Source organism: Podarcis liolepis, assembly GCF_965112155.1.
Source record: "Podarcis liolepis genome assembly, chromosome: 6".
Lineage (NCBI taxonomy): Eukaryota > Metazoa > Chordata > Lepidosauria > Squamata > Lacertidae > Podarcis > Podarcis liolepis.
The window spans coordinates 92,039,609-92,062,258 of record NC_139559.1 but is presented as its reverse complement, the minus strand read 5'-3'; the positions used below and the strand labels follow the sequence as shown (position 1 = coordinate 92,062,258).

Genomic DNA, 22,650 nt, shown 5'->3' with positions numbered 1-22,650 from the left:
AACCACCTTGAAAACAAATCAGAAGGAATACCTAATAAAGACTGGATATAGTTTAACCTCTGCATAAGCTTTGTGCAAGCCATTCAGGGTGAATGCTGAATAAATAGTTTGTCTGGAGGTGCCAATAAAGTCCTGACCCGTGATTCCACAACATAGTAGACCACCACGCCTAGGTGGCTGGAGGTAGAGATTGACACAAGCTATATATATATATAGAGAGAGAGAGAGAGAGAGAGAGAGAGAGTGTGTGTGTGTGTGTTTGTGGCCAGGCAAACCAAGGGAATGGCCTTTTGCTCTGGCCTCTTTGTATGGTTAATAGCTGGATATTTTATTTAATAAGCCTCAGTGGCTAGAAAGATGTTTGCTCTGATGAACATTTGTGGCTGGTGGCTACCAGCTGCTGCACATACTTCAGCTCCTTGGGTAGGGTTGGAGAGCAACTATTTGGCAGTTTGGATTAGTCAGCAAAGCAGACAAATGTTGAGTTTCTGGAGCTGTGCAGGAAGCCAGAGCAGGCAGTCTTGCTCTTTGCTCTGGGGAGAACTGAGGGTGATTTTATGTCCAGCGTTTTCTGCCTGGCTGCCTGGCTGCTTCTCTATAGCACTTGGGACACAGGCGGTGCTGTCGTCTAAACCACTGAGCCTCTTGGGCTTGCCAATCGGAAGGTCAATGGTTCAAATCCCCGTGGCAGAGTGAGGTCCTGTTGCTCTGTCCCAGCTCCTGCCAACCTAGCAGTTCGAAAACACACCAGTGCAAGTAGATAAATAGGTACCACTGCAGCGGGAAGGTAAACAGCGTTTCTGTGGGCTCTGGTACTCGTCATGGTGTCCTGTTGTGCCAGAAGCAGTTTAGTCCTGCTGGCCACATGACCCGGAAAGCTGTCTGTGGACAAACGCTGGCTCCCTCAGCCTGAAAGCCAGATGAGCGTTGCAACCCCATAGTTGCCTTTGACTGGACTTAACTGTCCAGGGGTCCTTTACCTCTTTTTATTTTTTCTCTAGCGCCTGCATTTGTAAATAAGCAGATATTGCAGGGAGCTCATAAGCCAAGGATGGGGATTTTCAGGCCCAGTCCTCTCTCTCTGGCCCTCAGGACTTTTCCCCAGCCACCCACCTCTCTCTAGGCAATGCCCCTCACTAGGCCTTCTTCACACCCTTCTTGGGAGTTTTTGCCTGGCTGAAATGTCTCCTGGAACTCTGCTTCTTCCTTGCCCAGGGGGAGGATAAAAAAGGGTGTGCGAGTCTGTGTAGGAACTAGCCTACTGTGCAAAGGCAAAATCCATAGGAACACCTGAAGTCCATCTTGCTTGAAATATACTCGAGAGTGGATTTCATGCTCTTTATTCAGCTCATAGTGGTGAGGAAGAATGGAAGATCCCCCAGAATGTCTGCTTTATATACATTATTTACACAATGGGCCCCATGTGATTAATTCCGGGATTCTCCTGTAGGCCAATCAGGTTGTGGATTCCCTTCCCTAAACTTCCCTAAACAGGGCTGCCTCCAGATGTCTTCTAAAAGTCAGATAGTTGCTTATTTCCTTGACATCTGATGGGAGGGCATTCCACAGGACGGGTGCCACCACTGAGAAGGCCCTCTGCCTGGTTCCCTGTAACCTCACTTCTCTCGGGGAGGGAACCGCTAGAAGGCCCTCAGCTCTGGACCTCAGTGTCCGGGCTGGATGATGTGGGTGGAGACACTCGTTCAGATGTTCTTTGACTGAACTACAGGTCGTTCCCACCCCCACCCCCCGCACACACAAATTAGTTCCACCAGAACTATTCATTGCTATGGTCACTTTATTTGCCTCTGTCTTCCCCCACCTTTGGCATGTTGCCTTCAGAAAGTAGCCCAGAAGGGAATGTGGTTGGAAAAGGTTCTCTGTCTCTGTTTTCCCAACGCTGTTAGATCTTGCCCTAGGGTTTCTTCTTTTGATGTGAGAAATATCACCCAAGAGGCTGGATTTGCATCTTTGAGGATGGAAATGACTGTGTGTTCATCTGTCTGTGAAAAATCCTAGCAAGATTAAGCAGATCTGTTCTGCTACTGCTTGGGCAGCTAATGATGTTTGCTCCAAAGCCACTTAAGAAAGCCAGAACGGAGAAGGTGGATATCCCTTCTTCATTATATTCTGGCTGTTCGGCTGTAATCATAAACATTCAAAACTTCTTCAGTAATTCCCAGGCTCCGTGACTGAGGAGAGCTGCCAATGCGCTGCTGCATGAAGGAAACCCATTAAGCGATTTAAAGGTTCTTTTCAGACCGAAGGAGTGAACCCTCCTCGAGGGGGAGGCAGCCCAGTTTAAGGTAGTGATGTAAAAATTGGGGTTTGGCTTTTGCTGCCCAACTCCCCATGAGACTCTGAGTCCCCTAAGTCTATGCTCGGTCAGAGAAGAATGGATGGAGGCGGGATCCGGTGGAAAGCAAGGCAGATACAGTAGTACCTCTAGTTTTGGACTTAATCCAAAACCCTGAAAAGTCAGCAACTAGAGCGCCTCTTCTGCACATGTGCGTGGCGCGATCGAGCGTTTCTGCACGTGTGAGAAGCATGCAGATTGCTTCTGCGCATGCGTGCCGTGTTTGTAAGCTGAAAGTCTGTAACAAGAGCAGAACGCAACGCGAGGTATGACTGTATTTATTTTTCTCTTGCAAGAGATTTCCCTTCCCTCCTTCCAAGGAGGGTGGAGACCCTGAACAAAAGTGTGCAGGAACCTTTAAAGACTTTGGACATTGCCCAACCCCCTTAGCCAAAGACCACCCCAAAATCATCATGCATACATCACAGAAGGAGGTGGTCTACAGCAGAAATCCGGTCTGCCAGGATACCTGATAATGGTCACTGATTGCATTACCTGGGCAGCCTGCCCATTCTTTTGTGATGGTTCATACTTTAGTTCCTGAATCCAGGTCACAGGCTCACCCTATTCCTACACAAATATGCCCTTAAGTCAGGATGCATAAGCAAAAAGACTATGGGAAGGCTTTCCCCATTTGCCTCCCTTAGTGCAGAGGAATATTTGAGGTCTTTGGGAGAGTCAAAAGGGCTTCAGGATTGCTCTCCTGTATTATTTAAGACACATGATTTATATATTTAGATATGTGTGCATTTATGAATATTTATGCTATATTTGAGACCTTAAAATTCTTATAACAGTAGCCACCTGTCCTCTGTTCGAAGCACAATCAGAGGACAGTACAGCTGAAAAATGGCGACGCTTAAAAGGGGAGAGCAGGGGGCGCAGCCCCCCTCCCCCAAGTGAGCAACGGACAGCAAGCTGAGCAGGCTCAATCCTGATCCCAGTCTTTCCCGCAATGCTGAGATGTATTTCCTGTTAAAGCACAGTAATAATTTCCCAATCTGCATCTTTATGTATAAATTGGCATATATGACTGTTGCGCAGTTCTGTGTCCTCTTTTGACCCCCCCCTTTGTTGTTGATGCATTTTCTCAGTTTAGACAATGCATAAGCAGCAACCCTACCGCCTGTTGCATCTATGCATGATGGAGGGTGATTCTGCTCAACGGGGGAGATTGAGGTACCACTGAGGAACCTGTACATTCTGTATCAGTCTGAATCTCCCTGCCCTGGGATTGCCTCCTTCTGAGGAGGAGTCACATTGCACGATGAAATTCAGAGAGTGGCCTCCTCTGAAGACTGGTAAATTTTATTCCTATACCCTCGGTACAGTGGTGCCTCGCAAGACGAAAAGAATCCGTTCTGTGATTCTCTTCGTCTAGCGGCTTTTTCGTCTTGCGAAGCAAGCCCATTGACGGATTAGCGGATTAGCGCTATTAGCGGCTTTTAGCGGCTTATCAGCTTATCGGATCAGCTGATAAGCGGCTTAGCGGCTTAGAAAAAGGGGGGGGGGAGGAAAAAAACACCACAGGAACTCGCAAGACATTTTCGTCTTGCGAAGCAAGCCCATAGGAGATTCGTTTTGCGAAGCACCTCCAAAACGGAAAACTCTTTCGTCTAGCGAGTTTTCCGTCTTGCGAGGCATTCGTCTTGCGGGGCACCACTGTACTTCAGAATTCAGTTCAGAAACATGTGTTGCATATTTCAGACTTTAAGGGGTCTTTTACCCTGGTAAGTGTCTTTAGGGTTGCAACCTTATTGAAATGGCCCAAGCTGTGTTCTTGCAAGATGCTTTAAAGCACTCTTGCTGCATTCTACATGCTCTGTGCCACATGAATGCAAGAAAAGAGAAAGACCAGAAAGTGAACGTGTGTGCTAAGCATCTGATAATTCCTTTCTCCTTTCCAAAGCAGATTATCCCATATTGCTAATTCCAAATTTGTTTTGTTTTAATTACCAAGGAAACCCTCTGGCAGATATTTGTGCTTGGAACCACCCATGGCCTTAAAGGTCTGTTGCAATATTTCACCACTGATGGTATTACAACATAAGACAATATTCTGGGGAGCCATTGGGTGTCTGGACCTGTTATTAGACAACTGCTGTACGCTTTTTGCTTTGCATGACCCCACCATGTGTCAGGGGCTCCCAGCTGGTTGCCCAGGAAAGTATAAAGACAAGGAAAAGGTTCTTACTGTCCTTTTTTATTTCAATCTTTACAGAGGGAGGCTATAGAACCCAGCATCTTGGATAATGGCCTTGTCCCGAGTGAATCTCCACCCCACCTCATCTCTCCCACTTCCTCATTCGTCTTTCTCATCATCTCTCCTATGGGTGCTGCTATGTGCCCTCTGTCTTTGAGCTCTTTGCTCTCCTACTTTCAAGGCTCGCCGGGTTCTGGGAGATGGAGGGTCTGGAATGCTTTTGAATGACAACGTGTCAGCTGGGTGTTGTTCCGACTCTCCCATGATTTCCCAGCTTTCCCTCTCATCTGCCTCTGAGCCGCGACCTCCCTCAAACCCCTGTTGTAAATCTATACTGTCTTCCTCTTCCTCCTCCCTGGAAGGGTCAGGATGGGGAGGTGGTCTCCACCATTCCTTCTCTGCCCAGTCCCTGACATCAAGCCTCTAAGTGTTTCATTAACCACATTGAAACTCTGTTTATTCCAAATGGAAGAGAAAACCTGACAGAATGTAAAGCTATTTTAATTTTCAATGTATTACATGATCTTTGACATCCATTTTGCAGCCCTGGCTAGGCTGCCCGACAATACTGACTGAGGGAGCCAACTGCCTTTAAGTACCGAGTCAGCTGACTAATGTCCACCAAGGACACTTGCAACTAGCCCATGGCATAATGAGTGTTAAGAGGCCCTCTTTGCAATGGACCCCTTAGTCGCCACATTGAGGTTTGCCACCAAAGGGACAGATTGCCACAAAACCTTTTAGGTTCCTCCAGATAATCTAGTTGCCGTCCCCAGACCCCCACAGCACAAAAAGTGAAAAATCTGTGCACAGATTGAAAAATATGAGTGCTAAAACCTGCCTTTGATGGCCAACACACACAAACAAGCGCAAGGGGATATTGTGGAGTGGCCCTCTTCCAAGTCCATTTTATCTTGGCTGTTGTTGCTTCATCACATGCCCAGTTTGCAGCTCCAGCTGCATTCTCTGTGCCAACGCAAGTAGGTGCAATTTCACAATGCCGCATGGCCTTGTTTCAAATTTGGCCGTGGCCCACTTGACCTTTGCATCCACCGAGGCAGTTTTGTTGCTTCAGCCAGCTCCGAACCACTGTCATTGCTCCAGTCAATTTGAAGTGGTTCAGAGATACACCAGGCTGCCTTTCTTGTCTTTCTCTCCCCTTCCGGCATCTGGCTAAGAAATGCAGATGGTGCTGAAACTGCTTTAACTTCTGCCGCTACGCGGGGCGTCTCTTACACAAGAAAGGTGGTGGTGCCTCTCTCAGACCCTCTGCCAATTGTCTCCTGTAGATAACAAGACAGCATCATTAATCCTTTATGGGCTTTGACAGCTAAGCCTGAAGATGCTCAGGGTGTTCCTTTTGGCAGGCGATGCAGCTGTTCTTTAACTGCTTCCTGGCATGCCCCAGAATTCTAGCACGGAGGAGAGAACTTAGCAGGGCTCTGCCTGCTTTAAAGAGGAGCTACTGCTGTGCTAGATTGTGGGTTTCCATCTCCAGCTCTTTATTACCCCCTTGGCCACACTGGGTAAGCAGCGGGTGCAATTATATTGTCCTGTCCTTTCTTCTTGCTGCTGCAACTCCCTCTTTCAGCTGTGTTCTGGGAAAGGATGATTCACAACTTTTGCCTCTGGCATACTCAGGTATGTGTGTGTGTGTGTGGGGGGGGTAGCAGTGTTAAAATAGGGAGGCAATTTTAGCCCGCCATTAGTGGTCACCCTCCCAAAATTAACCTACCTGTTATAATAATAATAATAATAATAATAATAATAATAATAATAATAATAATAATAATAATAATGTATTATTTATACCCCGCCCATCTGGCTGGGTTTCCCCAGCCACTCTGGGTGGCTTCCAGCAAAAGATTAAAAATATAATAAAAGATCAAACATCAAAAACTTCCCTAAACAGGGCTGCCTTCAGATGTCTTCTAAATGTCAGATAGTTATTTATTTCTTTGACATCTAATGGGAGGGTGTTCCACAGGGTAGGTGCCACTACTGAGAAGGCCCTCTGCCTGGTTCCCTGTAACCTCACTTCTCGCATTGAGGGAACCGCCAGAAGGTCCTCAGCTCTGGACCTCAGGCTGAACGATGGGGTGGAGATGCTTCTTCAGGTATACTGGGCCGAGGCCATTTAGGGCTTTAAAGGCCAGCACCAACACTTTGAATTGTGCTCGGAAACATACTTTCAAACCCTCCCAAACGTTCCAAACCCTCCCAATCTGGATCCCCTCATCCCAACTCTGCAAATGGCGGAAAAAAACTACACTTGTTTATCTTCCCTCACAAAACCCCCAAGAATAAACCCCAAATACCTACACCTCCCCTCCTCAGTAGGAGGGTGGGGAATCCCCAGCATAGAACTATACTACATCACCAACCAAGTGCGCCACATAATCCCATACATTCTAGAAGGCGAGACAAAACGTTGGGTACACCTGGAGAGAGACGTAATCGAAAATACCTCCACCACAGCATGCCCATTCCTCCCAAACAAGCTAAGGAAAATCCCCACAACACTAAACACATTCACACAGGCCATACTTTAAGCATGGAAGGAAGAAGCAGGTAGACTGTCCCCAACCCCATCCCACTAACCCCCCCCCCCCCGGCACACCACCTACTATTCCACCATGCAGCACAAAGCCTCCAGATAAAAACCTGACAAGCCAAAGGCTGATACTGCCTAGCAGACGTCTACAAAAATAACAAACCCATATTAACACAAGAAGCAAAATAAAGTTATGATCGCCTCCACCCAACAACCACAACAAATATGAAAAAGTAGACTTGTGTCTCCTTAAAGTCTAACAAACCTATTATAGCATAAGCTTCTATGGAGCATGGTCCACTTCTTAAAATTCATGAGTTACAAGTACAGTGGTACCTCAGGTTACAGACGCTTCAGGTTACAGATGCTTCAGGATACAGACTCCACTAACCCAGAAATATTACCTCGGGTTAAGAACTTTGCTTCATGATGAGAACAGAAATTGCACAGTGGCAGTGGGAGGCCCCATTAGCTAAAGTGGTACCTCAGGTTAAGAACATTTTCAGGTTAAGAACAGACCTCCAGAATGAATTAAGTTCTTAACCCGAGGTACCACTGTATAGGTATGAAAGGGGCTATTTTTTGGCATGGGAACTGTAAATGGTGAGGTCAAAGAGAAATGAATTGCAGAAAATACAGAGGGAGTAGGAATTATGGAGCTAACAAGGGCAATTAGCAAAACGCTTGTTGATAATGCAGACATCCTGGCATAGGCAAGGCAATTGACACAAACAGTTGTACCAATTCAATCAACAAGTAATAGCGCCCAGCTTCTTGATCTGTTGAAATTCAGCAGTTCCATATTGCAGTTTCTTTGCAACTGACCTGAAGGCGGTCATTTTTTGGAGTGTCCTGGGCAGTCAAAGTGTTGTGCCACCCCCCCCCTCCCTGCAGTTTTTTTGAATACTGCAATTCATGGTGTCATCTTTGTGTCTGTTGATTCTTTTCTGTAGAGATGAAACGAGGGACCTGGCTAGCCCTGTGGAACTATGCTTGAAACAATAACGCCCCACCACCACAGTGCTAAAGTGTACTGCTTTGTGGATGATAATGCAGCAAGATTAGGTAAAGGGTAAAGGGACCCCTGGCCATTAAGTCCAGTCGTGACCGACTCTGGGGTTGCGGCGCTCATCTTGCTTTATTGGCCGAGGGAGCCGGCGTACAGCTTCCGGGTTACGTGGCCAGCATGACTAAGCTGCTTCTGGCAAACCAGCCCAGCACACAGAAACGCCGTTTACTTTCCCACCAGAGTGGTACCTACAGTGGTGCCTCGCAAGACGAAAAGAATCCGTTCCGCGAGTCTCTTCGTCTTGCAGTTTTTTCGTCTTGCGAAGCAAGCCCATTAGCGGCTTAGTGGATCAGCTGATAAGTGGCTTAGCGGCTTAGCGGATCAGCTGATAAGCGGCTTAGCGGATCAGCTGATAAGCGGCTTAGCGGATCAGCTGTTAAGCGGCTTAGCGTCTTGGGAAAAGGGGGGGAGGGAAAAGGGGGGGGGAGGAAAAAAACCCCGCAGGAACTCGCAAGACATTTTCGTCTTGCGAAGCAAGCCCATAGGAAATTCGTTTTGCGAAGCACCTCCAAAACGGAAAACCCTTTCGTCTAGCGGGTTTTCCGTCTTGTGAGGCATTCGTCTTGCGGGGCACCACTGTATTTATCTACTTGCACTTTGCTGATCGGCAAGTCCTAGGCTCTGTGGTTTAGACCACAGTGCCACCCCTGTCCCAACAGCAGGATTAAGGGGGAGTTAAAAACGGCACTGCTCAAATTGTGGGTTGACCACCTCCCTCATTCCTCCCTCTCCTCCCAGTGGTTGCTTTGGGGAAGAAGGGAGGGTGAGCCTCTGAATGAGCTTTTTCATGATGAAGATGCCGCAAAGGGACATCAGTACGATAAGCTTCCTTCCTCACCAGTGGAGCATCCCTAGACATTACCTAATAGACAGTAAAAGTGGTGACAGCGAGACTGGCATATCAGCGTTATCCTTTGGGTTTTGTTCCACTTGTGCTTTTGGGTGAAGTTAGGAGCCACACTTGTTTACAATGACTCCTGATTCCACATGCTAAAATGTGCAGACTGGATGTCTGAAAGATGAACAGGGGTGGGATGTCAAGTTAGCTGATGAGGCTCCTGAGAGTGGTGTCATTTCATTCTACCAAAAAGGTTGTGAGGCCTTTGGGGCTGTACGGCCCATCTCTACACTTTGGGAAACAGACTATGGCAGCACCCACCACCCTCAAACTTCTAAGTAACCTTTCCTGCATTGTGTTGTCTGCCAGGAAATTCCTGGACTGCATTCCACCCACCTGCAGATACAACCTGGGACTTGAACCAGGAGCCTTCTGGTCTTCATGCAGAGGAGCTAGTTGGATCCTATGGCTGATCTGGCTTAGTTCCATGGCTTCCTTTGGTGGAAAGCTGCCTTGTTGCTCAGAGGAGTCCTGCTAGATTCATGCTCCTTGCTCCTTACTCCATTGCATTAAAAAACTGCTCAAATGCCACAAAGAGTCATTCTGTCCCACTTCATTCCAAAACCTGCTGACTCATTAACAGTGTTGTCCTTGCAAATGTGCTCAGGTGGGGGGATGAGATCCCACAGCACACAAGAACCAAAACAAACGCTGCAGGTAACGGGGGAGAGTTTTGTATCTTGAGGTACAGCACCACCTACTGCTTGAGATACTATCTTGCACCTTTCAACGTTTAAGGTAACTTTGCTACGTCGGAAAGAGTTTGTGTCAGTGAGCAGAGAGGCACCAGTAAGGGAGTAAGCAACTATCGCTGGGAAACGTTAGGAAAGTTTTGTTCCAGGTCGCCTGATTTAACTGACCACTTCCTCAAACTGAATTTATATGCTCAGTGCTGGAACTCTTTATTGTAGGGTGCTTATTATTTTTTTTATAAAGGTTTTGCATCAACAGAGGACCCCACCAGTGTTGGGGCTGTCTATGGAAGCATGGGAGAAAGGGCAGCTCAACTGCTTAGATTGTTGGTTGCAGGTTCGATACCTAAATGGGGCAGCTGCATATTCCTGCACTGCAAGGGGCTGGACTAGATCATTGGTTGACAATTAGGGGTCTGTGTAACACACCCAGGGGGTCTGCGGCCCCATCCTTTGCCTCCCCCAACTAAATTTTTTTGTCATTTCTGATAATTGGAAGATGACATGCTAATCACCTTATGACTTATTAACAGTGATGATGATGATGATAAGCTGTATCCAGCTATGTTTAATGGACCTAAACTAGGGCTTATCCACACTTTTGCTTGACCCATATTTGGATTGTGTACAGATTATTCCCCCTGCCTATCGTCATTCTGTGGCTCTGCCTTGCGAAACTCCTGGCTCACCCATGGAATTGAAGCTCACTTAAGCACAAAAACACATCTGATAAGATTCAGTTCAGCTCCCACAGATCCATTTTCTCCCCACTCCCACCCCAAATCCATGTCAGAAAAGGCTATTGAACTCACTGGGTCACCTCTCTCAGAGTTGGAAAATCCTGCCATTCATCAGGTGCAGAAAACATACAGTGGGATGTACAGAGGTGTTTTTTGTGGTTCTGGTGGGAAGAAGGTGTGATCCAGGCCACATAGTCCCTTCCCAAATTCACTGAATCCTGATAGGAGGTTGGTGTGCCATAATCTGTTTATTCCTCCCTCTTGGTAGACAGCGTTCCTCCAGATAACTTAATTGGAGGAGTAAATGCTGCAGGTGCTGTTGACTTGAAGGAGCCATACATAGTCCCACGAGGAAGCAACTTGCTCTATAAATGATAATATACGACATTTCCATTGATAATGCTTCTTGCTTGCCCCATGGGTGCAGGGGCAGGTTTTGGTGATGTGGTGTGCTGAGTAAGGACAAAATCTGCCCTGTGCCCCTATTTCTTATTTTCTCAATCATTCCTTTTGGTACGCATGGTACTGATGACTGAATACTGCTTTCTGAGTTGAAACTTGCAGAAATGTACTAGGAGCCAATGTAGGTCTTTCAGGAATGGTGTTATATGGTCTCGGCAGCCACTTCCAGTCATCAGTCTAGCTGCCTCCTTCTGGATTAATTGTAGTTTCCTGGTCACCTTCAAAGGTAGTCCCACGTAGAGCGCATTGCAGTAGTCCAAGTGGGAGATAACTAGAGCATGCACTACTCTGGCGAGATGCCAGGGGATTGAACTTGACCTCTTTTGCATGCAAAACATGGGACATGGGATACAAATTCTGTGCTCAACTACATTTGTGGGATGGGGTGTGTGTGTGTGTGTGTGTGTGTGTGTGTGTGTGCCTGAACCTATGTATGTCCTTTCCTAACCCTTGCAGGCTAGAGAACAATTTATATGACCCTACTGAAGGTGCTAGGGACACAGGTGGCACTGTGGGTTAAACCATGGAGCCTAGGACTTGCCGATCAGAAGGTCGCAGTTCGAATCCCCGCGGCGGGGTGAGCTCCTGTTGCTCGGTCCCAGCTCCTGACAACCTAGCAGTTCAAAAGCATGCCAGTGCAAGTAGATAAATAGGTACCGCTCTGGCAGGAAGGTAAATGGCGTTTCTGTGCGCTGCTTTGTTTCTCCAGAAGTGGCTTAGCCATGCTGGCCACATGACCCAGAAGCTGTATGCCGGCTCCCTCGGCCAATAAAGTGAGATGAGCACTGCAACCCCAGATTCGGCCACGACTGGACCTAACGGTCAGGGGTCCCTTTACCTTTACTGGAGGTGCTGTGTAATGACTGTGGCATTTCAACCCAACAGGGCCTTGATCCATGGTTATTTTTCTGCTTTGTGTTGATATTTTTTGAGGGACACAATTTATAAAGAAGGCAGCGTCCACTTCCAGTTCTGCAACCTGAATCACCCCCCGCTTAAAACAGGTCCCAGAAAGAAGCCTGCTGGTAACTTTTCTTGTCCTTCTGTTCCTTGTCCCTAGAGTGATGTTCTGCAGTGGTGTCCATGATGTTCAGCCTTGGCACATGCTCTCTCAGCGCTCACATGCTCCCCGAATCAGGCTCTTACCCTCCTGGCGGCAGCCCTGAACTGGACAGCGACTCGCAGAGGTGCATGCTGGCCCTGCCGGAGGAAGAAGCATGGCGGAAGCACCGGCTGGGTTTGATGCAGCCCGCTCAGTCCTGCAGCCTGCTGGAGCCGGAGACCTTGACGGACACGCTCGTCTCGCGCACCACCAGCTTCGATGGCCTCTACGAACTGCGCTCCCAGGAGAGGGAATCCAGCTTGGGGTTGGAGGGTGGCAGCACATTGGATGTGGGGCAGAGCCAACTCATCCCCGTGAGCCCAGAAGTCATCAAGCGGCGGCGAGGGGGCCTGATTGAACAGCGGGATATCATCAAGGCGCACGAAGCCCACAAGATGCAGAGCACGCCGCAGGCGAGGCGGAAGGAGTGGGAGTAAGTACATGGCCGAGGTCACAGACTGTTCCTCCCCATCCTCTGAGATTGGCAGGGAAATGGGCTCTTAGTCCCCTCCTTTCCAGAGGTGAGATTTGGTGGTGGCTTGGAGCAGGGCCTTCTCAGTACAGTCGTACCTCGGAAGTCGAATGGAATCCGTTCCGGAAGTCCCTTCAACTTCCAAAATGTTTGGAAACCAAGGCGTGGCTTCCGATTGGCTGCAGGAAGCTCCTGCAGCCAATCGGAAGCCGCAGAAACCACGCCAGACGTTCAGGTTCCAAAGAACATTTGCAAACCAGAACACTCACTTCCAGGTTTGCGGTGTTTGGGAGCCAAAACTTACGGGTGCCAAGGCGTTCGGCTTCCAAGGTATGACTACATTAGAGCTGGGTGATATCTGGTTTTCAACATTGTGATATATCACCAGCTAAACATCGTGATATATTGATATCTCACTAGGGCTTTTTCCCCCCAGCTGGAACTCATTGGAACTCAGTTCTGGCACTACTCAGGTGCGCACCATTGCCGTTATAAGAGAACAAGGGAGGTGTTCATGTTGAGTTCTGGCCCCTCTTTTTCTAGAAAAAAGTACTGTATATCACAATGTCTGAACTGAGAATGGAGCTATGTAGAAACATTGGCTGGTTTCATGGTTTCCCCCACATTGTGATTTTTGCATAGCACGTACATACACACCTCATGATTCGCAATATATTGCCAGGTTAAAAACTATGAAACTGATATCATGATACAGATTTCAAACCTGTTTTGGATGGCATCTTGCCCAGTCCTTCCCAGTACCTGAACTGGTAATGCCTGGGAGTGTGGGGAAGAGGCCATGTCACCATTTACCATATTTTTTGCTCCATAAGACGCACCTAGTTTTTAGAGGAGGAAAACAAGAAAAAAAATATTATGAATGAAACAGTGGATGTATGATTTTTGTGGTTCATGCTGTGGCCACAGACATGTGATCTGATGGTGAATTTGGGGTGTCCCAATGCACAAATCCTGAGTCTCCATGTGGATCCGTGCTTTCTAACCATGTTTTTGCGCCATTGCAGCCCCACGTAACATTGGGTGAATGTTTTTTTTGGTGCAGGCTGTAGCCATGGACATGCTATGTGACCTGATGGTGAATTTGGGGGTGAATTTGGGGTGACCCAATGTAAAAATCCTGAGGATCCATAGGCTTTTACCTCCCCCCTCCCAGGCAGCCTCTGCTAAGTCCCTTATCTCTCTTCCGATCCCACCGATCAGCTGCTTCCTTTCAACACTCCCTTCCCTCTTGTTTGCCTTTGTGTCTTTTCCTTAGCTGGAACAGTTTTTTGCTCCTTCTTTTCTTCTAATTTCTCTCCTTATTGCTTTAGTCTTCCTGTTTCTCCCCTTTGCAAGTTTGCTGTCTTTACCTCCCCCCTCCCAGGTAGCTTCCTTTATCTCTAGTGTCCCTTATCTCTCCCCCCGATCAGCAAACAATCAGCAGCTTTGTTCCAACACCCACTTCCCTCTTTTTTTAAAAAAAGCATGATCTGCTTTTTGCCCCTGGGCAATGTGGCTCCAGGGACCACACAGTCACTCCATAAGACTCACAGACATTTCCCCTTACTTTTTAGGAAGAAAAAAGTGCATCTTATGGAGTGAAAAATACAGTAATTCCAACTTGACTGCTTGTATGGGAGAGAGTTCTTTCACCAGCGTGGGCCATCTGGCTTTGCTTGATATTACTGTTGCTACGGAGTCGCAATATGTTTATTTAGTATTTGGATTGTTAAGTTCTACTTTTTGTACAGCACATGCCTTACATGCAAATTATCCCCTGTTCATTCCTGGTCAAATTCAGGCAGGGCTGCCCAAAAACCTGGAGTAGCTGTGGCAGTCAGTGTTGATAATAGTGAGTTGGATGAGCCAATGGTCTGACTTGGTTTAAGGCAGCTTCCTGTTGTACTTACCTGATTTTATTGTGTGATGCCTTGCATTTCGAGTAGAAAAGCATGCAATAAATTTTAATAATGGTGATAGCAAGGCTGGAGGGAGCAAGAAGTCACTGGAGGACAACTCTTTGTTTTCAGATGATAACCTTCAGCATCGCAGGAGGTTTGACCGTTTGGAGTCTTCCCAACTCTACAGTTCTATGAACTTCTTGACCAATGTGGACATCACATCAAAATGCAACTCTTGTTCACATCTCCCCACCCATTCTTCTCTGTCTGCACTCAACCTGGGGTCAGTGATCTCGAAGAAAGCTGTTCCAAAAATATGGCAGCTGGTCAACATCCTCAGGGTGAAGTTGAAGCTCCATCCACAGCTTTCTAAGAGTACCATAGAATAATAGAATCATAGAGTTGGAAGAGACCACAAGGGCCATCGAGTCCAACCCCCTGCCAAGCAGGGAACACCATCAGAGCACTCCTGACATATGGTTGTCAAGCCTCTGCTTAAAGACCTCCAAAGTAGGAGACTCCACCACACTCCTTGGCAGCAAATTGCACTGTTGAACAGCTCTTACTGTCAGGAAGTTCTTCCTAATGTTTAGGTGGAATCTTCTTTCTTGTAGTTTGGATCCATTGCTCCGTGTCCGCTTCTCTGGAGCAGCCGAAAACAACCTTTCTCCCTCCTCTATGTGACATCCTTTTATACATTTGAACATGGCTATCATATCACCCCTTAACCTCCTCTTCTCCAGGCTAAACATGCCCAGCTCCCTTAGCCGTTCCTCATACGGCATCGTTTCCAGGCCTTTGACCATTTTGGTTGCCCTCCTCTGGACACGTTCCAGTTTGTCAGTGTCCTTCTTGAATTGTGGTGCCCAGAACTGGACACAGTACTCCAGGTGAGGTCTGACCAGAGCAGAATACAGTGGCACTATTACTTCCCTTGATCTAGATGCTATGCTCCTATTGATGCAGCCCAGAATTGCATTGGCTTTTTTAGCTACCGCGTCACACTATTGGCTCATGTCAAGTTTGTGGTCAACGAAGACTCCTAGATCCTTTTCACATGTACTGCTCTCAAGCCAGGTGTCACCCACCTTGTATTTGTGCCTCTCATTTTTTTTGCCCAAGTGCAATACTTTGCATTTCTCCCTGTTAAAATTCATCTTGTTTGTTTTGGCCCAGTTTTCTAATCTGTCAAGGTCGTTTTGAAGTGTGATCCTGTCCTCTGGGGTGTTAGCCACCCCTCCCAGTTTGGTGTCATCCGCAAATTTGATCAGGATGCCCTTGAGTCCATCATCCAAGTCGTTGATAAAGATGTTGAATAAGACCGGGCCCAAGACAGAACCCTGTGGCACCCCACTAGTCACTCTTCTCCAGGATGAAGAGGAACCAGAAGCTGCCTTCTACTGAATCCAATCATTGGGCCAGCTAGCTTGGTGTTTGTTGTCTGTACTGACTGGCAGGGCCTCTCCAGGGATTTCCTAGACCTACCTGGAGATGCCAAGGGTTGAATCTGCCACTTTTTGCATTGTGAGGGCAGGGCACAGAATGTTCTGGTGCCCTATGCTCCCATTTTGAAACAAACAAACAAAAAAATGCAAAACATTTCCCAGGCTGGATGGATTTGAGTTCTGGTCTGATCTAATGCAAGGTTACCAGATGTCCCCGTTTCCTGGGGACAGTCCACGGATTTACAAATCAGTTCCCTGACAAAATCCATCTATTTAGTAGGAAGTTGAAAAGTGTCCCTGGATTCATTGAAAAAAATCTGGTAACCTTAACCTAATGCACTCAACTCTTGGAAGGCTTTGGAGACAGTGCAGCCAGCTTCATAAGGGAGGGAAGGAGTATTTTACACCCCCCCCCAATGTTCCTGATCCAGTCAGCCACAGCTCTTCAGTCCCCTCATTTCTCCTTTGCCTGTCCTCCAATGGACACCATAGACAGTCCTCATCGAGCTGCTTTAGTGTATACACAAACTTAGGACTTGCTTTCCTAAATATTGTTGCACCTCAAGCCTTTTGGCATGCCCAAGCCTATTAATATATCCTGTGGGGGGTGGCATTCCATTTTGCTTCTATAAGGATCCATATTCAGAGAATTGAGTTTGCCATTTGTATATAGGATGTTTGCTATAATTCTATAATATGCATAGGATATATTATATACTAATATATTGATAATTAATATGCTATAGTTGGGATTGACCTAAGAAGCTCTGTCAGCAGAAGCCTGTGCAAGGACTTCAATCCATCTCTCCCCCCCTCCAAATTGGCTCAAGGAGGGGTTCAAGAGAAACCCCAGAACAGCATACAGGTGGGCAGGGGGTGTCATACTGTCTGGTGGGCTGAAATGTTCCTAATAGCATGACATTGAATTCCACCCTATATAATGATTTCTGAAAGTTTACGCTTCAATAAAGTTGTGTTTAATCTGCAGGGGGAAACATACAAGTACCCATGAACCCTGTTTTGTTTCCCCCTGCAGGGCAAATGGCAGCTTTAGTAGAAGGGAGTTCAGTTGGGAAAATGGCGTGTGTAGAAAAAGGGTAAGTGCCCTTCTCTCTCAGCGCCACAATCCTGATTCATAGCTGCCCTCCTGGCATCATCTTTGATTGTAAAAAGGCACGCAAGGGAGCCTGGTCACAGACATCCCATAACCCGAAGTGGGTGTTGGGGTTGGGTTGGGTGCCATTCTCAACTTGGCAGCTTTCTGGGAGGTGGGATTGGCGTGGTCTAAACGCTCTGGTGGGATTGATTCCCCCTTTTGAGAAACCTTTCCGAGGATGCCATGGAATCTGTCTGCTTGCGTTGACGTTAGCTGCCAAGCAAGAGACAGTCTCCATGGCAGCTTTGCCTTGAATAAGTCAAGCCTTGAGCAGAAGGGGGGAAATAGCCCCCTCTCCCTAATTGCGCTGGAGAACAAATAGAGAGAGTTGCTCCTGAATACCCCCCCACCCCACCCGTTGTCAAGCATTGCTAGGCAACTGGGAACTTGCATTCCTCAACCCCTGGAGACGGTGGCGACTCTTTTAAACAGGGGCTGTGAATATATACATATACACACACATTAATATTAAACAGAAGCCTTGTGGCTTTGTGTGGCCTCCGGGGCTTTACCATTGACCTCAGCACAGCCCTCAACCCCAAAGGACTCCCCTTTCATGGGGCAGCTCAGCTGCTTCTCCCGGGCAAGACACAGGCAAAAATTCTCTTTGGGCATTTCCTCGCACCAGCATGGAATGGTAGGACAGAATGCTGGGAGCTCAGCCTACACTTGAGTAGGACCCTGGTAGAGACACATGCCCGACTGGCATGTTCTCTCCCTCCTGGTCTTTCGTTCGGGAACTTCAAAAGCTTTCTTCAGCCTGAACATCACAGCGACGCCAACCAACGCCGGCACACTTAGGGATCCGCAGAGTTTGTGCATCATGCATAACAGACCTCAGCAACTCAGCATTTTGGCTAAACTACTTTATTTAAATATAAACACACTTGGAGCACTGCAACATGGCTCCCTCTCTCTCTAGCGGCAAAGAGAAAAAGAACAAAGGACAATAGTCCCACTTCACGGAACACAGTAGCACAAACATCCTGTCTCCTTCACTTCCCACTCTGTGGAGTCAAAACATATACCATCATGAGAAAGACAACAATCCCATGACTGCAATCATGGAGCAGGAATTCTAACAAGGCACTCAGTGAAGCCAGAGCCAATGACATAACAACAGCAACAGCAACAGCAACAGCAACAGCAACAGCAACAGCAACAGCAACAGCAACAGCAACAGCAACAGCAACAGCAACAGCAATAACCACCACCTAGCCACTCTGGGTGGTTTACAACACACACAAAATGGTAAAACATTAGGCATTAAAAATTTTCCAATATAGGGTTGCCTTCCGAAGTCTAAAAGTCAGATAGTTGTTTAGTTCCTTGACATCTGATGGGAGGGTGTTCCACGGGGTGGGCGCCACTGCCGAGAAGGCCCTCTGTCTGGTTCCCTGTAACTTTGCACCTTCAGTGAGGGAACCACCAGAAGGCCCTCAGCAGTGAACAATGGTGTGTGTGTGTGTGGAGATGCTCCTTCAGGTGTCCTGGGTTGGGGCTGTTTAGGAATGTAAAGGTCAACACCAACACTTTGAATTGTGCTCGGAAACGTACTGGGAGCCAATGTAGGTCTTTCAGGGCCAGTGTCATATGATCTCAGCGGCCACTTCCAGTCACCAGTCTAGCTGCCGCATTCTGGATTAGTTGCAGTTTCCAAGTCATCTTCAAAGGTAGCCCCACGTACAGTGCATTGCCGTAGTCCAAGAGGGAGATAACTAGAGCATGCACCACTCTGGCGAGACAGTCTGTGGGCAGGTAGGGTCTCAGCCTGCGGACAAGATGCAGCTGGTACAACTGCCCTGGACACAGAATTGACCTGTGCTTTCATGGACAGCTGTGAGTCCAAAATGACTTTGTGGTCCTTCATGCCAGGCGGAGCTGCCCCAACTGGATATAACAAGGCAGGCAGGCAGGTAAGGGAAGACTGAAGTTGTCAGGGTCTTGCTTCATTTTGGAGTAAATGAGACCGGCCCCCAAGGCTTCCTTTTCAAGTGGCAGTATAACCGTTCTGCTCCTTTGCCACCTCAGCTGCTTGGTCTTGTGCCGGATTCAAGACACCATCAAATGGTGGAGAAAGGGCTTGGCCAAAGTGTCAATTGTAGAGCTGACTTAATTCCTCCCTGCAAAACAAAAGGTCTGGAAATTTTTCACTGCACATTTTGAAGTCGAGTGTTCTCCAGCCATTTTCTGGAGGCTCAAATATTATCCAAACACCGGATCTCTGTTTCTTTAAAATGCCCACCGATGTTTGATTTCACTATGTCAATATTTTGACTGCTGCTACTTGTCGGCATTGGCTGGTAGGCCTGCAATGTTGATTAGCATTTGACAGAACTAGCAACCGAGGGTGTAAGGCAGAGGTTGGGGAGGAACACTTTTCACATATCTGTGCCTGCCAAGATGCCTCCCTGCACCTGCCTTGAATTCCTTGCAGATTGCAAAGAAATCTAGTGGCATGATGGAGTGCGCAGTCAGTTCACACAGGGGGCAGGATTGGGCTTTGCCAAGAAGGTAATCTAGATCACTCCTCCCCTCAAATTCTCCTGTGGCTGCACTTTGCAAAGGACATGGCTGGAGGGCATGTAATTCTCATCACCAAATTCCCATCTCTAGATTTTTTGGAATTCACTTTTACTTAATTGCTGCAGATTGTTTTATCTCTTCCCCACCAAAAATTGTTTAATTGGGGCCTACCTGACCAAGTTAGTAAAGTCCTGTTTTCTAAGAGTTGTTGTTTAGTTGTTTAGTCATGTCCGACTCTTCGTGACCCCATGGACCAGAGCACGCCAGGCACTCCTGTCTTCCACTGCCTCCTGCAGTTTGGTCAGACTCATGTTGGTAGCTTCGAGAACACTCTCGTCCTCTGTCGTCCCCTTCTCCTTGTGCCCTCCATCTTTCCCAACATCAGGGTCTTTTCCAGGGAGTCTTCTCTTCTCATGAGGTGGCCAAAGTATTGGAGCCTCAGCTTCAGGATCTGTCCTTCCAGTGAGCACTCAGGGCTGATTTCCTTCAGAATGGATAGATTTGATCTTCTTGCAGTCCATGGGACTCTCAAGAGTCTCCTCCAACACCATAATTCAAAAGCATCAATTCTTCGGCGATGAGCCTTCTTTGTGGTCCGGCTCTCACTTCCATACATCACTACTGGGAAAACCATAGCTTTAACTATACGGACCTTTGTCGGCAAGGTGATGTCTCTGCTTTTTAAGATGCTGTCTAGGTTTGTCATCGCCTTTCTCCCAAGAATCAGATGTCTTTTGATTTTGGGACTGCTGTCACCATCTGCAGTAATGAAGGGCTAATTTTTATAAAAAATATTCCTCCTTGTCCAGGTGTCATCCTTTACTTGAGGGCTGTTAAGTCATGTGCAGAGCCTCCACGAGAGCTTTGGGAGGATCGAAGTGCAAAAATCTCCATAATTCTAGCTACTGTACCAAAAATGTTTAAACCAGTACTTTTTGAGTGTGGGTTGAATCATTCAGTTTCTGAATACCTTAATATTTGGATGTTACTATGTGATAGTAGCAGCTCCTTATATTGTAATTATTGTACTAGGAGGTGGATTGGCCCTGTGCCTCTTAGCCCAGCCAGGATTGGGCTGCAGGAAGAGCTGGGAGAAGCTCCTGCCATGCCCACTTCAGCTTTGCATTGGAGACCTAATTGCAATTCACATGCTGATAACTGCTCTTGGCCAGTGGGAAAGGGCTACTGCTCTGTGATAGATCTGCATACAGAGGGTCCCACTTGCTCCATATCAAATCCTGGAGATCTTGCTTTTAATCAAGATTCAATGGCAAAAATACATCAAGGAGCTGGGGGTTGGGGAGCAGCAGTTTACCCCACCCTGGCTATAGTGGAAATCTCACTTCTTCCTTCTACCTGGTTTGGCGTCTGGTTGTGGGGCTGCTCGCAAATCAAGACTGATCCCATAGCCGTGGTGGTGCTTCTGTAATGCATTGTTTTTTTGGGGGGGTCTCTTTCTTCATAAAAGGGACGTGGGTGGTGCTGTGGGTTAAACCGCAGAGCCTAGGATTTGCTGATCAGAAGGTCGGCGGTTCGAATCCCCACGATGGGGTGAGCTCCCGTTGCTCGGTCCCTGCTCCTGCCAACCTAGCAGTTCGAAAGCACGTCAGAGTGCAAGTAGATAAATAGGTACCGCTCCGGCGAGAAGGTAAACGGCGTTTCCGTGTGCTGCTCTGGTTCACCAGAAGCGGCTTAGCCAGCTGGCCACATGACCCGGAAGCTGTTTGCGGACAAACGCTGGCTCCCTTGGCCTATAGAGCGAGATGAACGCGCAACCCCACAACCCCACAGTCGGTCACAACTGGACCTAATGGTCAGGGGTCCCTTTACCTTTACCTTCTTCATAAAGCCTCAAGGGCCTCTTAAAACATTATAGGTTTTACGTGTTTAGCTAAATAGAAAAAGTGCATCTGATACAGATTTGCAGACACAGGTATTGTACAGGCAGAACTGGCTGTAGCTCCACACTGTCTGTAACATAAATACAGTACTTGGGGCAAACTCAGGTTTGCCTCTGCATAATATGAGAAATGGACCACAGTGCAAAGCAAACTGAGTTGCTCTTCTTCCTCTTTCAAGCTCATTATATTTATATATGTAATTGGCATTGTTTTACTTCCCAGGTTTAAGCCTCTCCTTACCCTTTGGCACTAGAAAAAGTGCAATGTGACTTTGGGCACACGATAGATATGAAATGGGATTGAGCAAGCTTCACGAGCAAGATCAGTGCCTTATTACTGGCAGTGAGCCAGAGAGGTGTGTGTGTGTCCGTGTCTCAAATTAATAAATAATTGGCAGGCAGAACACAGAGGAAAGGGGGTCACTCATTGATATGCAGCTTAATACCTACAGTGGCTGTTTCTCTAATTAACACCCTGTTGTCCTGTTTGATACTAATGAGATCTATCAACTGTCTTTGCTGCCTGATCGGGGCATCGGTTTTGGTTGGATGTGAGATCCATCTGTGTATCTCTACGACATGGAAAATGCAGAACTGAAGAACTTGTGATCCACTGACATGATCGTGACTCACCAGGCAGACATAGCAGGCCCACCAAATATTCAGAAAGTCAGCTTTTGTTGCCATATTTGGTACATGTGTGGAGGGAAGGATATTGTGGTATGTGAGTGACAAACACAATACGTGGCTGATGAGCGGCACTTGGCTTGGGGGCTCACCGACTTTGCAGGCCAACTCAAAGATGTGCCTTTGAGAAGAGCCCCTTCATCTTGTGTGCAGAAAGGAGAAGCTTAATCACTATGGTGCTTCACAGGCCACCCATTGTCTCCAATGCCCTGGAATGGCTTGTTTTGCTACTGAGCTGAGTTTGGGGTTTGTTGCATAGGAAGCTGTCTTGCCAGGCCATCAAAGCCCTACACCAGGATTTTGCAAACTTGGGTCTCCAGCTTGTTTTGGACTACAACACCCATCACCCCTAGGTAACAGGACCAGTGGCCAGAGATGATGGGAATTGTCGTCCAAAAACAGCTGGAGACCCAAGTTTGGGAAACCCTGGAGAGCTGATTTCAGACATGGGTCTCTCCCAATCCAACATGGAGGTGCCAGGAAGGAA

General features: G+C 47.4%; 1 protein-coding gene across 1 annotated transcript in view; it reads left to right on the top strand.

The window, feature by feature from the left end:
* The window catches only part of CACNA1E (calcium voltage-gated channel subunit alpha1 E), a 479,552-nt gene that overhangs the window by 88,264 nt on the left and 368,638 nt on the right, over positions 1-22,650 (top strand). The window contains exon 2 of the mRNA XM_083509855.1: positions 12,035-12,509. Within this exon, the coding sequence (XP_083365981.1) occupies positions 12,058-12,509 (452 nt within the window). The 5' untranslated portion in view covers positions 12,035-12,057. The remainder of the gene's footprint in view (positions 1-12,034; positions 12,510-22,650) is intronic.